The sequence below is a fragment of the Toxorhynchites rutilus genome, chromosome 3 (assembly GCF_029784135.1).
Source record: "Toxorhynchites rutilus septentrionalis strain SRP chromosome 3, ASM2978413v1, whole genome shotgun sequence".
Lineage (NCBI taxonomy): Eukaryota > Metazoa > Arthropoda > Insecta > Diptera > Culicidae > Toxorhynchites > Toxorhynchites rutilus.
This window is the reverse complement of record NC_073746.1, coordinates 154,029,959-154,045,421: the sequence shown is the minus strand read 5'-3', so window position 1 is coordinate 154,045,421 and position 15,463 is coordinate 154,029,959. Positions and strand designations below refer to the sequence as shown.

General features: G+C 39.0%; 1 protein-coding gene across 3 annotated transcripts; it reads left to right on the top strand.

Annotated features, from left to right (window-relative positions):
* Window positions 1–7,294: 7,294 nt before the first annotated feature.
* LOC129780548 (DDB1- and CUL4-associated factor 11) lies at window positions 7,295–15,355 on the top strand. Of its 3 annotated transcripts, none has more exons than XM_055788922.1 (9): window positions 7,295–7,547; window positions 8,098–8,286; window positions 8,353–8,440; window positions 13,131–13,548; window positions 13,613–13,896; window positions 13,950–14,196; window positions 14,256–14,411; window positions 14,473–14,579; window positions 14,642–15,355. In XM_055788922.1, the coding sequence occupies exons 2-9, from the start codon at window positions 8,114–8,116 to the stop codon at window positions 14,819–14,821; spliced, it is 1,653 nt and encodes a 550-aa protein (XP_055644897.1). In that variant the 5' UTR covers window positions 7,295–7,547; window positions 8,098–8,113; the 3' UTR covers window positions 14,822–15,355. The 3 variants fall into 3 exon arrangements, with proteins under 3 accessions (XP_055644897.1, XP_055644898.1, XP_055644899.1); XM_055788923.1 differs by having other exon boundaries at window positions 8,053–8,286; XM_055788924.1 differs by having other exon boundaries at window positions 8,042–8,286.
* The last annotated feature ends 108 nt before the right edge of the window (window positions 15,356–15,463 follow it).

The window sequence follows — 15,463 nt, the reverse complement described above, 5'->3', positions numbered from 1 at the left end:
ACCTGGGTGTATATTTTGATTCTAAATGTACCTGGGGGAGACACATTGCGTATTTGAAACAGAAATGCCAGCAAAGAATCAATTTTCTCCAAACAATAACCGGAACATGGTGGGGCGCCCATCCAGGAGACCTCATTCAGTTGTACAAAACAACGATATTGTCAGTGTCAGAATATGGCAGTTTTTGCTTCCGATCAGCTGCCAGGATTCATATTCTCAAGCTGGAGAGGATACAATATCGTTGCTTGCGTATAGCCATGGGGTGTTTGCATTCGACACATACGATGAGTCTCGAAGTTTTGGCAGGAGTACCCCCGCTTACTCTTCGGTTCACAGAATTATCCTACAGATTTCTCATCCGTTGCAAGATCATGAATCCATTGGTGATTGATAACTTCGAAAATCTACTGCAACTGACTCCTCAGTCAAGTTTTATGTCTTTATACCATGAGTACCTTACCCACGACGTGCACCCTTCACCAGGCATCTCCAACCAAGTTTGCTTCCCATACTTTTGCAATTCCTCTGTCATTTTTGATCTGTCCATGCGACAAAAAATCCATGGAATACCAGATCACCTACGCTCCAATGTTATTCCGTCGATATTTTCGGAAAAATATGGGAAAGTTGGATCTGATAAAATGTTCTTTACTGACGGTTCATACATAAACGGGTCCACTGGCTTCGGCATCTTCAATGAAAATTCCAGTGCCTCTTTCAAACTCAAAGATCCTTATTCCGTGTATGTCGCAGAAATGGGTGCGATATACTATGCTCTAGGGATCATTGAAACACTGCCCATCGACCATTATTTTATTTTTTCAGACAGTCTCAGCTCAATAGAGGCAATCCGCTCAATGAAGGTTGAGAAACGCTCATCTTATTTCCTAACAAGAATAAGACATCTATTGAGTGTTTTGGTCGAAAAATTATTCAAGATTACCTTAGCATGGGTTCCCTCTCATTGCTCGATTCCGGGGAATGAGAAAGCGGACTCGTTAGCTAAGGTGGGCGCTTCAGAAGGCACACTTTTTGAAAGGCAAATTGCCTATAATGAATTTTTTCACATTCCTCGTCAGGACACACTCGTTAGTTGGCAGCGCATGTGGAGTGAAGATGAGTTCGGTCGTTGGTTACACACGATTATCCCTAAGGTCTCGACGAGTGCATGGTTCAAGGGATTGAATGTAGGTCGTGATTTCATTCGCGTGATATCTCGGCTTATGTCCAATCACTACAACCTAAACGCGCATCTCTATCGCATTGGGCTCGCAGCAAACAATCTTTGTGATTGTGGCGATGGCTACCACGACATCGAGCATGTTGTCTGGTCGTGTATCCGGTTCCATGCTGCTCGCTCTCAGCTCTCTAGAGCACTGAGAGCACAAGGCAGAAAATCGGATATCCCCGTCCGGGATATCTTAGGTAGCCGGGATCCTGATCTTCTGCTTCATCTATACCTGTTCCTCAGAAACGCCGATGTCAACGTTTAATGATGTTTCCTTCGTTGTGTCCCCGTTTCATATCCCTCCTATCCGATCGATAAACTTTTACATAGTCGCGGCAATACATACACACACTCTTTACAGATGCACGGGCCGAAGGTTGTGCAGTCCACTGATCATTCAACAAGAGCCAAAGGTTGTACCGCTCATGACAACTCTACACGAACTGATGATTGCGCCGGCTAGTGACCATTGTATCCTGGATTCCTCGAGTCGAGAAAGACGCACCACGCTAGATATGGGGTACAGACTAGGGAGCGTTGCTGATTAATGGTCAGCTGCATCCCAATAGGAAGTAGCCCGTGTCGGGCACACGTATAGAGCATCGAAGACTGCAACATACCAATTATGAGAACACTTGTAATACTAACCTCGAGCCAACCGCGAGTAATCGGTTACATATTACTAACATAGTTGTAAGACAAAAATTGTCAAAATATTGGACTCCCGGCCCCGTCAGGCTAACGCCACATGTGCCTTAATAAAAAATATATTTTGGAAAAAAAAAAAATGTCTAACTAAACGTGTCGCATACAGGTCTGTCCAATTAGAAGAAATGTCGCATTAAATGTAAATTACTGTACCTAAAATAGCAAAATACAGTACTTTTCGCGATACAAATCAAAACCTCAAAGTAAACTGACAATGTGATGGTGAGAGAGTGAATGAAAATTAACAACGTCTTAGGAATTTTTTAACATTGAACACGGTCATTCTTTGCGCTAGCCAGCGGAGCAGCCACTTTATTCTAAGTTGTGCGTATCTTCACACTCCGCTATAAAATTTGGAGAATGAGAAGATCTGGGAAAATCACAGGTGAAAAAACATCACGTGTTAATTCAAGTTACAGTAGAATCCCGATTATCCGCGAATAGTTGGGATGATGTTTAAACATAGAAACTATGTTTTATCAATACAGAAATAGATACAGATACAGATAATCGGGGTTCTACTGTCATAGTCCTTTTTATCGAATAAAAACATTTGCTTGCAGATAATATATTCGGAATCTAAAATAATCTGGCATCCCTGAAACTGAAAGGATCAGTCTGTATTTGTGAAGCGAGTATTATGATGTGTTTTTGAGAAGGAAAAACGAGTTTTAAAGTGTAAATTATGAATGAAAATTAACTTTTCCAAATCAAATTAGTATTCTATGTGAATGCAAATCACTTTTTTTCTGCAATTGGTGAGAAAATCCCATTCAAAAATTGTATCTGAAACTGACGTTATATAACAATAATAAATTTTAGTAGGAATATCTGAAAATTCATAGAAAATAGGTTAAATTAGAGTTAGGACTACGCGCTTCAACTAATAATACCAAGTAGATATTTTCATTCAAATTTTACCAATTGAAAATTGCCTTTTAGCCTTCTAATCTGATGGAGAATAGTTTGAATGTCGCCAGTAGCCATCGCGAATATTTTCGTTGTCTCACGTTGAGGGCTATATTGACCGTGTAAGGTGGCAAAATATTGATTGAGGTTAGATCGGATGTCGAAAGCCTAGCTGTCACGATATTGAAGACACTTATTGTGAATCAGTTTGATCGTGTAAGGTGCCCACAATACCAGGGGTACGACTAAAACGTCAAATCCCTCATATTGCCAGTGTACCCAATATTGCTGCGGTTTACTGACATTTTGGTTCAATCAATTACTGTTGTTTACAACTCGGTCCGGTTATATAGTCGAATAGTGGCTAACTTTGAACTCCATGTTAAATGTGAACACCTCCATGTGAAACCGAAATATGAAAATCGCTCATGCAGTTAGCATAAAGCAGCGTATTTTTCGATTTCAATCCTCGTAAATGATATGTTGATAAACGAATGACGCCATATTGATTTTGATTTTGGGTAGCCTATATTCAATTGATGTCTAACCCCTGCACAATACACTGCATTGGACAGCGTCAAACTCTCAAACTGGTGTAAATCAAGACGCTTAACATAGTGCCAGGTGGGTTAAAATGTGAAAACCACTTTACAGCCATGAATTTACAGGATGACATTAACACACTTTTAAAATAAGAAATAATGAATGAAAATTTACTTTTCTATTATGAATATGTATTCAATGCAATACAGTATTACGTAATATTGAACTGAAATATTGTCTGATGATTATTTTATATTAGAAAAGCCGGGTTTTTCTAAATGTTGTGTGTTGTGAAATATATAGCCAAATGGTTAAGAATGCGTCGTGTTTTAAGTAATCGAATAACTTAAGAATCTACATTCAAATTTTAAGATTGCAAAACTGCCTTCTTTAAATTTTCCCGAATTCGACGATTGTTTCGAGTTAAATATGATTAGCGCACCTTGTTACGTAGATCTGCCTTGCTCACCGAGAAGTTTGATAGTTTGGCAATGACAGCTAAATTTGCGACACATCTTGACTCGCGGATCATATCCTCTTGGCCGGGGCCTGATTCACTCAATTAACGGCAATTTTTATATTCATCTGCATATATTTTTCTGAATGCTTTATGATAGTCCACTGTCAAAGATATTGAAGATCGTTTTATTCTGTGAACATGTTTAATGGCCCTTAACGTAATATCGTGTTTTTTAGAACTCATTACAATAAATATAAAAAACATTAAAAGTGGTTTTTATTATATGCATTATGTAAATTAGAATAAAGTTATATGATTTATCGAACAAACGAAAATAATAATTTAACAACTCATTTTTTATTTTTCATTCGATGAGTTCGATTGTGAAGATGTTTATGGAAATCGTCTGGCAACCATCACTTGCGTTCTCTTGCGGCAAAATACTCAACAAACAGCAGCTCGATTCCTGTGGTATGTTGTGCAACGAGAGATACGGTTCATTGTATCGAGTAACGGAAGTGAAAACCGTTTGCTATCTTGAACAAAGTTAGTTAAGCTACAATATTTTTCGAAAAAAGGGCGATTGTAGCGATATGTGAGCGCAGGAAATACGCATATTTCTTAGGGTGCGACCAATCATCGTAAGGTGGCCGTACACTCTTTGTACGGAGGTCAAATATTTCACTTTTTTACAAATAGTTTGGTTTAAATTTGGCGCAAGTACTATTTTGTTTGTCACACTTCAATTCAACAGTGTCAAGCAATGTCAAAGATAAAACATGAAAAAAAAAAGTGGACTGAAATATCTAACGTAACGTTACCATGTACTGACATTTTTGACGAACAGATCGGAAAAAAATCTATAAATGTATACCTGCTTGTCCTGTTTTGTGTCAAATATATTTGATTTGTACACGTTGATCAAATTTTATCTGTCAAAAAGTGTCAAATATTTTGCTTCGTTCAAACAGTGTACGAGTAACCTTAGGGGCTGTCCACATACCACGTGGACAGAAAAAGTACGATTTCAGACACCCCCCCTCCCCCTCCGTGGACAAGCATGGACATTTTCTATACCCCTCCCCCTGTTGTCCACGTGGACATTTTTACATTTCTTGGAAAAAATAATCGTAAAAATAGTTGATTTGCGCCTAAATTTAAGTTTATGTTAGTTTCTATTCTCTATTCTATTTTTGTACATTATAAACATGTGAACATAATTAATAGAGGCTATTTTTTCTCAATTCTTTGAACAGCTTTGGGGAACAACAACTCGTGAAGCTATTTGTATTGCTGTTTGTTCTCTTCCAAAGTCATTTACCAAGTGATCACGTTATAAAACATAATATTTACGTTATAGCAAAACATCACATGTGAATCTAATCTCGGACATTTTCTTTCATAAACCGACGCAAGCTGGCTGAACTGTGAGTTTTCAAGAGAATCAGACAATGAAATCAAGTGCTTCGTACTTGGAATACAGTGATTGAAAATCATAACATGTATAAAGATTTAAACATGTTGTGTTGTGCTATGCAGTTGTGGCGAGTTCAACTCCAAAATTGCCGATCAAACTAATAGATGTAAGTCAGTGCCTAATAATTAATTCCGTTCACTTAACTGATCCGCAAATTCATCATCCCATTAAAACCAGTTTACTATTGCAAAATCTTTCCTCGCCTGGGCTTCAATAATAAGCCCACGCGATTCATCTACCAATGATTGATCTTCGTTCAACTTAATAAATATTGAGTAATATTGAATTGTTTGGAATAATCATATTGGGTAATATTGAATTTTTGGAATAATCATGCCGATTTTTAAGAATAAATCGAAAGGAAAATACTAAGACATACATTTTCTTTTTTTTTTCTATGTGCACCGTTTTTTTCACAATCTTTCGTCATTCTTCATGCAACAATTCATCATCGCAGAACTTCTTTGTTTTCTCGTCAAAAAACTGTGTCCAATTAGTCGAAATTATTTTTTTTATCCTATTTGTTTATTTTTTTATATTTTATTTATTATGTTTTTGTCGAATCTATAAATAGCGCACTACACAGTTGCCATATTAGGTGTAAGAGTATTCCGTTTATATCATTGCATATCGTACATTACACAATAGCCTTTAAGGCGTAAGAGTATTTTATCTGTTCTTCTATTGTCCAGCTTGACCACCGAACAGCGGAAACAGTTAATATGACCATTGTTGTGTTATTAATAGAACAACAGCCCGATGTTTCTGGCAGAGCAGAGCAATTGTAAGGATGAATCGATCTTATTTCGACCGTGGATCGATCTCCATCGCTGATAATTGTTGCGTGGACGTAGTTATTCTGTTATAACACAAAGATGGTCAATTTAGGACCCTGAGTTTAGAACTCACGACCGATCGCTTATTAAGCGAACGCGCAACTAATGTGGCTACAGAGTTGAAATTTTTGACCTTCAATATTTTTTATTGGGGGTCTAAACAAGTGATAAACAAAAAATGCAATATCTGATGATAGCGGATAGACTATCATACCTAGTTAAACTCTAAAAAATTTTGGCGGGCTTTCAAAGAAACATGAGGTTTGGCATTATTCTGGAAGAGGGCGCCTTGGCTAATTCTGAACGCTTGTTCTAGATTGACGATTTTGATTCGTTTAGTTACGAATAGTGCTTGTTGAAATTTATCGATTGGCTGTTTAGTAGAAGCTTATAATGCAGAATTTTTGAATGAATTTGTTGTGCGAGTTCTTGAATAAACGAAGCGGTTTTTACATTGAGAGCGGAAACTGAATCGAAACATCGAAAACAATGTCGTATATTTTTAATATTACAACATTCCAACATACTTTGGTGACATCTGATCCTGCCGATAATAGCGTACCAATTCTGATCGATAAAAAGATTCTTTAAAATCAATTAAAATAAATCGATCGCTCTCAGCTCATGTGCAATACTTTCTAAATACAAATTTTTAGCAAAGAATTTCAACGATGTGAAGAAATATGGAATTACCACAGCGCAGTACTATCAGACAGCAGAAATAAGTATAAATTTCTGGCAACACAGAATATTTTTTTATATATTGTTGAATAATATATATTTGTTTTTCAAAATATTTATTAGTGTCCACGTGGATGTAATCTACACCTCCTCTCCCCTCACCGTGGGCAAACAAGGACATTTTCGTAACCCCTACCCCCCCTAAAGTTGTCCACGTGGTATGCGGACAGCCCCTTAGCATTTTAATGAAAACAACCGTAAAAATAATTATCAAAAAATTAAAAATAAATCCTCGCTAAACAATTTTATGTTTAATCCTAAAAATTTCTTCGACACTTTTTTATAGTGTTAAATGTGAAATAAAATTCTTTGATTTTAAACTACAGAGCCCTATCATTGTTATATAAATCACCTTTTCTCAATGACCCTGCTGTCAATTCCGTCAAGTCAGCCTGATTTTGTCATTCTTGTTTTCTTTTTTTCTCATTTGTTCCTTCGTATTAGGACAAAATAGCGAAAATTTGTGAAAATCCGTTATTTCACTCAAGAAAAACAGTTATAAGAATAATCTGTGATACAAGTCGCAGTGAAGTAAACACTAACAAGCTAAGAATTTGTGCCCCAATTCGCGTGTTTCTGGAGAATAGTTCAACCAATTTTGTTGCGTAGAAAAACAAGAAGTTCTGGGTGCAATATCTCGATTGTGTGAGTAAAATGACAATCTGGCTGAAGGTTCGATACTATCAACTGATTTCGGAAACTATGTTCTCCTGCTAAGGGAAAAAAGTACAATAGCAAGATGCATGAATCAGAAACTAGAGCTAGGGATCAGATTTATTAAATTATGCTCATCCTTGTTTTAAAATGAACCCCAACATCACTTAAGGCGACACAGGAATAGATCTCCCGCATGGTCAAGGTTTATGATCTTGAGAAGTTTAATTAATGTCGATATTTCAGATTGACTTCACATGCGATTCTATTGTAGATTGAGGATAGTGTTTTTCGTAATTCCACACGCAAATTTGATGAACTGACACTGATTATTTCACATAATATCATCCCAAACTATTTCGCCCACTGTGGAATTGATTGATAATTGTTTTAAATGAAACTATTGCATACATATTGTTTTCTGATTTTTGAATATCTATAAAAAACTTGGTGATGAAACCAAAACAATCTAACGAGATCCGCAGAACGTTTTCAGTGCAACTGTATTCTTCCCGTTTTTCTGTCCTTTGCCGCACTGAAGACCCGGATTCCGTTTTATGGGAAATATCGTTTTACGGAGTCGTGGCGTAGCGAATATGAGTGACATCGAATTCGAGGACAATATCGACATCGAAGAAGATGATCTATATGATGAAACGGCGGAAGCGGAGGCGGAAGATGCGTTGAGCGAGAATCACCTTGTCTCGATCTTGCGGCAACTAATAAACAGGTAATCAGTGTATTTCTGTGTTAACATTTGTTATACACGTTTCTTCAACGTTTTCTTTCTTTCCAGTGGAGAGATTCAAGTTCTTAACAGTGAGCACTTTTATTCGATGTCGTTACCAGTGATCAAAAGACGGCCTAATTTGGATAAATTGAAGGTATGTTGAATAATGTGAGATGCCCGAACATCGCATTAAACTCGAGCGAATTCAGTTTTTGTCTCCGCATTGCATTCGGAATATAAGTCTAGATGTTAGTGTGGACTTCCACTCAAATACAGTAATCGTTCGCTAACCGGTCCTGGTTGAACTGGTATGCTTTTCAACTGGGCGAACGCTACCTGGTCCTTGGGCCAGTTAAAAAGCAAAATTTCGTAAACGCTATATTCAAATGGAAGATTTGCTATGAGGGGCATTCGAATGTAATTTGAAATGTTAAGAAATTGACATTACTTTTGCATGACAAAAACATTGATTAATTTACAGAAAAATAATTCCTCAAATCATATTCCATACTTGTTGTCGCATTCAATGTGAAACTTTCTTTGGTTTACCTAATTTCATGATCAACGCGAATCAAACAATTCATTGAAGTCCCCAGTTGAAACGCGAATGTCGATAACTGGGGTGGCATTGCGCATTTCGAAACGAGTAACTCGTTTTGAGAAAATTCAAATCCTAATCGAATTGGTTCTAGTATTATGTATCTTTTTCAAGTTAATATTTTCAGTGTACTAGATTTAGAGCAAAATTTGTCTCGTAGAGAAATGTAAAATTTTTGGGTTCGTAAACAAAGCTAAGTCAAAGTGGTCGAATCGAACAAAAATCACTCGTTTCGAAATGCGCAATGTCACCCCTGGTCATTCCTTTTCGCCCAGTTAGCGAATGTTTACGAATGTCGTTTTTTGTGATTTATTCGGTTCTTCGTCTGATGTGAGATTATGAACCTATTTAGAATTTTGAGTGGGTTGTCGAATTAAATTTCGGATGTGAATTCAAAATTTTCTATCATGCAGGTGGATACTTCTTCGTATACACTAAGTCAGGTTTTCTTCTCTGATTACATCCATTACCCCGTTTCATTTTTGCCCTTTATTTTGTACCAGATATCGAAATCCTTGCAAGTCTGCGAGATAAGTATTCAGTCAATCAATCTAGTCGTGTCGAAACAACAATCTAGTCGTGTAATGTTGTTTCGTCTCATCCTTTTCACCGAAAATTCTTTTTCAGAGAGAAAGAGATGTGGGAAAATCTATATCTTTCAAGTTTGAAACGAAAATGCTTTTTCGTCCCCCATTCAGTACTGAAAATATGGAGCGAAAAATCAAAGCTAACTTTACCAACGTTAGCCTGTTTAGACAGCGTCTAAACGACCTGCATTTGAACAGCGTCTAAATTTTACAAATATTAACCCATCTCATGTTCATTAAGGAGACCATTAATCAGCTAAAGAACCACAAAGCAGCTGGTAAAGATGGCCTCGAAGCGGAGCTCTGCAAAGAAGGCTCGGGAAAACTTGTAGAGTGTATGCACCGGTTGATAGTCAGGATTTGGCACACAGAATAGCTACCGGAGGAGTGGAAGGAATGGGTAATCTGCCCCATCTATAAAAAAGGTGACAAGCTGGATTGTGGTAACTATCGTGCCATCACAATCCTGAATGGCGCCTACAAAATTCTGTCTCAGATCCTCTTTCGCCGTCTATCGCCAATAGTAAGTAGATTTGTGAGAAGTTATCAGGCCGGATTCATGCCCGGTTGTTCGACGACGGACCAGATTTTTATACTGCCGCAGATCCTCCAAGTATCGTTCGTTGACTTCTTCAACTTCTTCAACGTGACGCTGGAAGGTGTTATGCGGAGAGCGGGCTTCAACATGCGGGGCACGATTTTCAACAAGTCTAGTCAGTTTATCTGCTTCGCCGACGGCGTGGACATAATCGGAAGAACACATGCGACGGTAGCCGACTTTCATACCCTACTGAAACACGAAACAGGGCTGATTGGGCTTGGGATCAACGGGTCTAAGACTAAATACATGTTAGCTGGAGGGACTGATCGCAACAGAGTTCTTCTGGGTAGTAGTGTTGTGATCGAAGGGAGGACGAGCTCGAGGTGGTAAAGGAATTTGTTTACCTTTACTTGGCTTGATAACAACTGACAACAACAACAGCCGTGAAATTCGAAGACGCATAGTCAATGGAAGTCGTGCTTATGAGCTCCGCAAATTCTCGAGGTCCGACCTTGTACAAAGTGTATCATGTACAAATCCCTAATTCTACCGGATGTTCTCTATGGACACGAAGTATGGACGATGCTTGAAGATGACTCACAAGCGCTTGGTGTTTTCGAACGCAGAGTCCTCAGAACAATATACGGTGGTGTACAGGAAAACGGAGTATGGAGAAGGAGAATGAACCACGAACTGGCGCAACTCTACGGCGAACCCAGCACCCAGAAAGTCGCCAAGGCTGGACGAGTGCGATAGGCAGGGCATGTTGCAAGATTGCCGGATAACAGCCCTGCAAAGATAGTGTTCGGATCGAATCCGGCAGGAACAAGAAGGAAAAGAGTCCAGCGAGTGAGGTGGTTGGAGCAGGTGGAGCAGGACTCGGTGCAGCCGGGAGTTGGAGAACTACAGCCATGGATCGGGTTTATTAGCGAAAAGGAGTGAGTCAGATGTAATATCAATGGGATGTAGAGTCATAGTAAATAAATAAAAAAATGTTCGCTTTACGTTGAAACCCAATGTTACCGCAGGTTTTCATGCAATGTTTTCAGTTGTACTAATGAAGTGAAAAACCATTATCGGCATCAAGAAGTCACTGAAAACGAAAACCATTTTTCGGCAATCATGATTTCTCTCAAATCGGCGAGCATTTAGATCGCTGGTTTGTACTGTCCGGGTAATTGAAACATGAAAACATAGAAATTCATGAAATTCCTAATTATTGTCTATCTGAGGGGTGTATTAATGGTGAAAATTTCATACTTTACCGATGGGTTCTCTATTAATGAGACCACGTGATCAACGAAATATCCAGCATCTTCAACAGTTTTTAGTGCACTCGCTCACCGTATATTGCAGAATTTTTACCGATAAACCGGACTGGTTTTGAGAATGAAAGACCGATTCTACAACTACAGTGCATTATCGACGTGTATTACCCACACGAAAAAGACCCGATGTCAGGAAGAAACAAACACGCAGCCGAATCGCCGAAATCAATGGGATCTTTATTTACAGTTGCTTTGCGCCTCCAAGATGGTCAGCGGAGCAAATGAGAACTGAAAAGCTGTACAGTCGCATTTCTGATAATCCGTACTAATTTTAAAAAAAATTATGGACCATACAAATGAAACACAAATTTCTACATTACTCGAGAATTAATCAAGCAAATGCAAACAAAATTAAGCATCTGGAGGTTTTTGGGTGCAATAAATGTTACTTCACCCCCTCTCTAAGGGTGGGTTTAGACTAGTGATATATTCATGTGAAGAAATATGATGAGATTTATAGAAATCGCATCAACTGTTTACACTAGCATGAACTTCTATAATGAATATATTCATATTTTCGGTGAATTTATTCACCTGAAGTAGAACTGCATCCAACTTTAGTGATTTCTCACCAGTGAGAAATTCACAAGCGTTTACATATGCTGACTTTATTCAAGTTATATATACCTCGAATAAGTGTATCATATTTATTCTCACCCGTTTACACCTATATTCACGTAAATCAATCCATCTATAGCTATAGATCTCCCTAATGTAAACCCGCCATAGGGAGGGACTGCCATACAATTGAAACACAAATTTCTGCATTACTCGAGAATTAATCAAGCAAACAAAACCTAATTTGGCATGTGGAGCTTTTAGGGTGCAATAAATAATTCTATGGTGGTTAGACGATCCACTCCCCTCTCTAAGGTGGGGGGTGCTGCCATACAAATGAAGGACAAATTTCTGCATGACTCGAAATATGAGTGTAACCGATTCAAAAGAAAACAATGAAACCCAAGGCGTTGGAGTTTTGCGACAGCGATGTCATGATTGATTTTATCGAACGCGGCTGAAAAAACTGTATAAACAGCATCGTGGGTTGTGGGTTGTTCTTCAGATTACTCTGAATACGGATCAGATGAGCTCCAAATAGCGCTTTGTTCAGTCGTTCATAGTTTTTGTTGATTTCAGAGTAAAGGGGTTTTCCAAAGTACACAACGGAAATTCCTCAAAGTTCAGTTGTTCTCGCGATGTCGAAGTTTGTGTCTTTATTTCGCCAATGCACTCTTGTAGACAAACTAACTGCAATAACAGGTAAGTATCAGCACTGTGTGCTGGATCGATTAGGTTGTACAAATTAATTCTTCCGTCCTGGGTGCGAAAGCTTCACTCGACGGTACTGCTTACGATGAAAAATGTTTCGCTTGCATTCAAATTATATTCCGCTGTTACTCTGGTTGCTCCTTTTGATCGGAATCATTTGAGGAGCACAATTTGCGCCAACCAAAACGAGACACATAATGCGTTTGGACAATGCTTGATATTTCACAATTATTCAATTGTTTGTCTCAAGAAATAATAATAGTTATTCATTGTGATAGATGCGTAGAAATATTTACTATCAATTAACGCAAACATCTTTGCGGTCTACTGAGAAATGCTAAGAGTTATAAGCATTCGATATCTTTCACTTTCCCCTACATGTTTAGATATTCATTCATTTAGATATTTATTTTACCCCCAATATAGTCCTGTTAGACGTGTTCCTACGTCAATGAGTGATTGTAAAACATGTGAGCAGCCCGATAGAATTTACAGCTAACGTCTTGTTTCCACACCCGCAGAAAAGCGCCATCTATCAGAGCATAAAGCAAGCTTCCGGTTATGGAGCGGGTCGTGGCAGTCCGATGGAGAAGTTTTCTCTGCCCAGCATGCTTGCCAGCCGCCAGAGTGGATTTGGCCCTAAAGGTGGGGCTTTTGTTCAGAACGAGAAATGCAAAATCGGCAACGTGTTCGTGCCGAACCGTACCGAGCGCACGATTAGTAACTGCAATTCGAAGGTGTTTTGTGGTCGATTCTCGCGAGATGGTTCACAATTCTTTAGTGCCAGCCAGGACAGTCGAATTCGAATATTCGACGCAACGACCAGTCGGTATCGGATGACAAGACAGATCGAGGCGAAAAATGTGTCCTGGTCAATTCTGGATATCGATTTCAGTCCCGATGGAGAATATTTTGTGTATTCCACCTGGGCAGATGCGTGTAGGTGTCGGGTTGTGCTCTCAACTGCTCAATGGGACGAACTGATCTGTGTCTTTCTTTGCAGTATTTATTTCCCGCATGCGCAATACAGTCACGGATAAAATACACTGTCTGTTCCTTCGGCCGGATAATCAGAAGTTTGGAGTATTCACTGTTGCATATTCAAACTGCGGAAAGCAGATACTTGCGGGTGCAAACGATGGCTGCCTTTATGCGTACGATTTAGTCGGAGATCGAAGGGTGTTGATGGTTCTCGTTGCAGAGGAAAAGCATGACGTCAATGCTGTTGGTTTCCTAGATGAAACGTCGAATATTTTCTTCAGCGGCACAGATAATGGTGTTATAAAGGTGGGAGAAAAAGCTCGAAGCAATTTACACTCCTAACTTGAATTTTCGCCTAGATTTGGGATCGTCGCTGTCTAAATGAAGTAAACCCCGCACCCGCTGGTGTGTTGGTGGGACATTACGATGGAATTACCTATATCGATTCGAGAAACGACGGACGCTATATAATATCAAATTCTAAGGACCAAAGTATTAAATTGTGGGATTTGCGTGTATTCTCGCCTTCGAATGCTGAAGAAAAGGCAAGGCTTCATCTCAGTCACGGGAACTGGGACTATCGATGGGATGAAGTTCCAAAAAAATGTAAGTGTGACTTAATCGGGTCCATGCCAATTATTACCCATTTCATTGAATGTTTGCAGTTTATAATCCAACGAAATCACTGGAAGGCGACACAAGTGTGATGACATACCGGGGCCATCGGGTGCAGAAAAGTTTGATTCGAGCGAAATTCTCTCCGGCAGCAACTACTGGCCAGCGATATATCTACACAGGATGCGGTACAGGAAGATTGATAAGTGAGTCGAAACTCGTTAGCCACCAAAAAAAAACACTTCTCCCAACAAATCTTTTTTTCAGTTTATGATACTCTGACTGGTAAAATTGTACAAGCCATCGAAAGTCACAGGGACACGGTTCGAGATGTGGCGTGGCATCCACAAAGACCCGAAGTGTTAACTTGTTCGGTAAGCAACTGTGTACATATTTCATCACCAGAGCGAAGTGTAGCATCGATTTCTGTTTTCAGTGGGACTTCCACGTGAACCTGCAAACATACCAGTGCGCCGAGAACACGAAGAACGTCTATTTTACCACGAAAACACGTCGCATCAACGATGTTGACGACGGTAGTGACGATGAAAGCCCTCCGCTGAGACGCTCCCGAAGAATAGCTGAGTTGCGGCGGACGCAATCGAGTCTCGACTAAGGGATTCGATACGAACATTTTTGAACACGTAAACATTGCTCAGCTCATTTTGAAAAACATAACTTGCAAAACTCTAGAAGCGGGTCCTAATTATACTGCATGCATTCTGAACGGCTTTACGAATATGTATTCGGCAAGCATCGGTGTCTAGGATTTTTTTATACGATTGTAGATTCTATGATTGATACAGCTTTTCTGGTTTATAACAAGTTAGAATAATGGCTCTGTGGCGGAGGGAAGGAAGACATTTGTAAAATATACATGTAATCCGAATTCTGCTTGAACGAAGAGTCATCTGGTCGTGTGGGAAGTGAGAATAATTTTGGACTCGTAAGAATTGTGCTGTGACGTTCGATTGCAACACCTGTAGCATCATCCTATTGTTTGATTTTATTTTTTCTGTATACATAATGTATATCTATAAATCTTAAACATAAATTATTGCCTAGCCATCACTGGTTAACTTTAGAGAGAGAGACAACACTTACACGATAAGCATCTAATAAAGAGTTGAATGGCATTGTTCAATTTTAAGTGTAATAGTTTCAATGTGGGTTATTGGTGGGTTTCTGTGGACGTTTAGTTAGATTCATGTGTCTAATCACACAGAATTTGAGAATAAGCGTTTGCCAGTGTAAATCT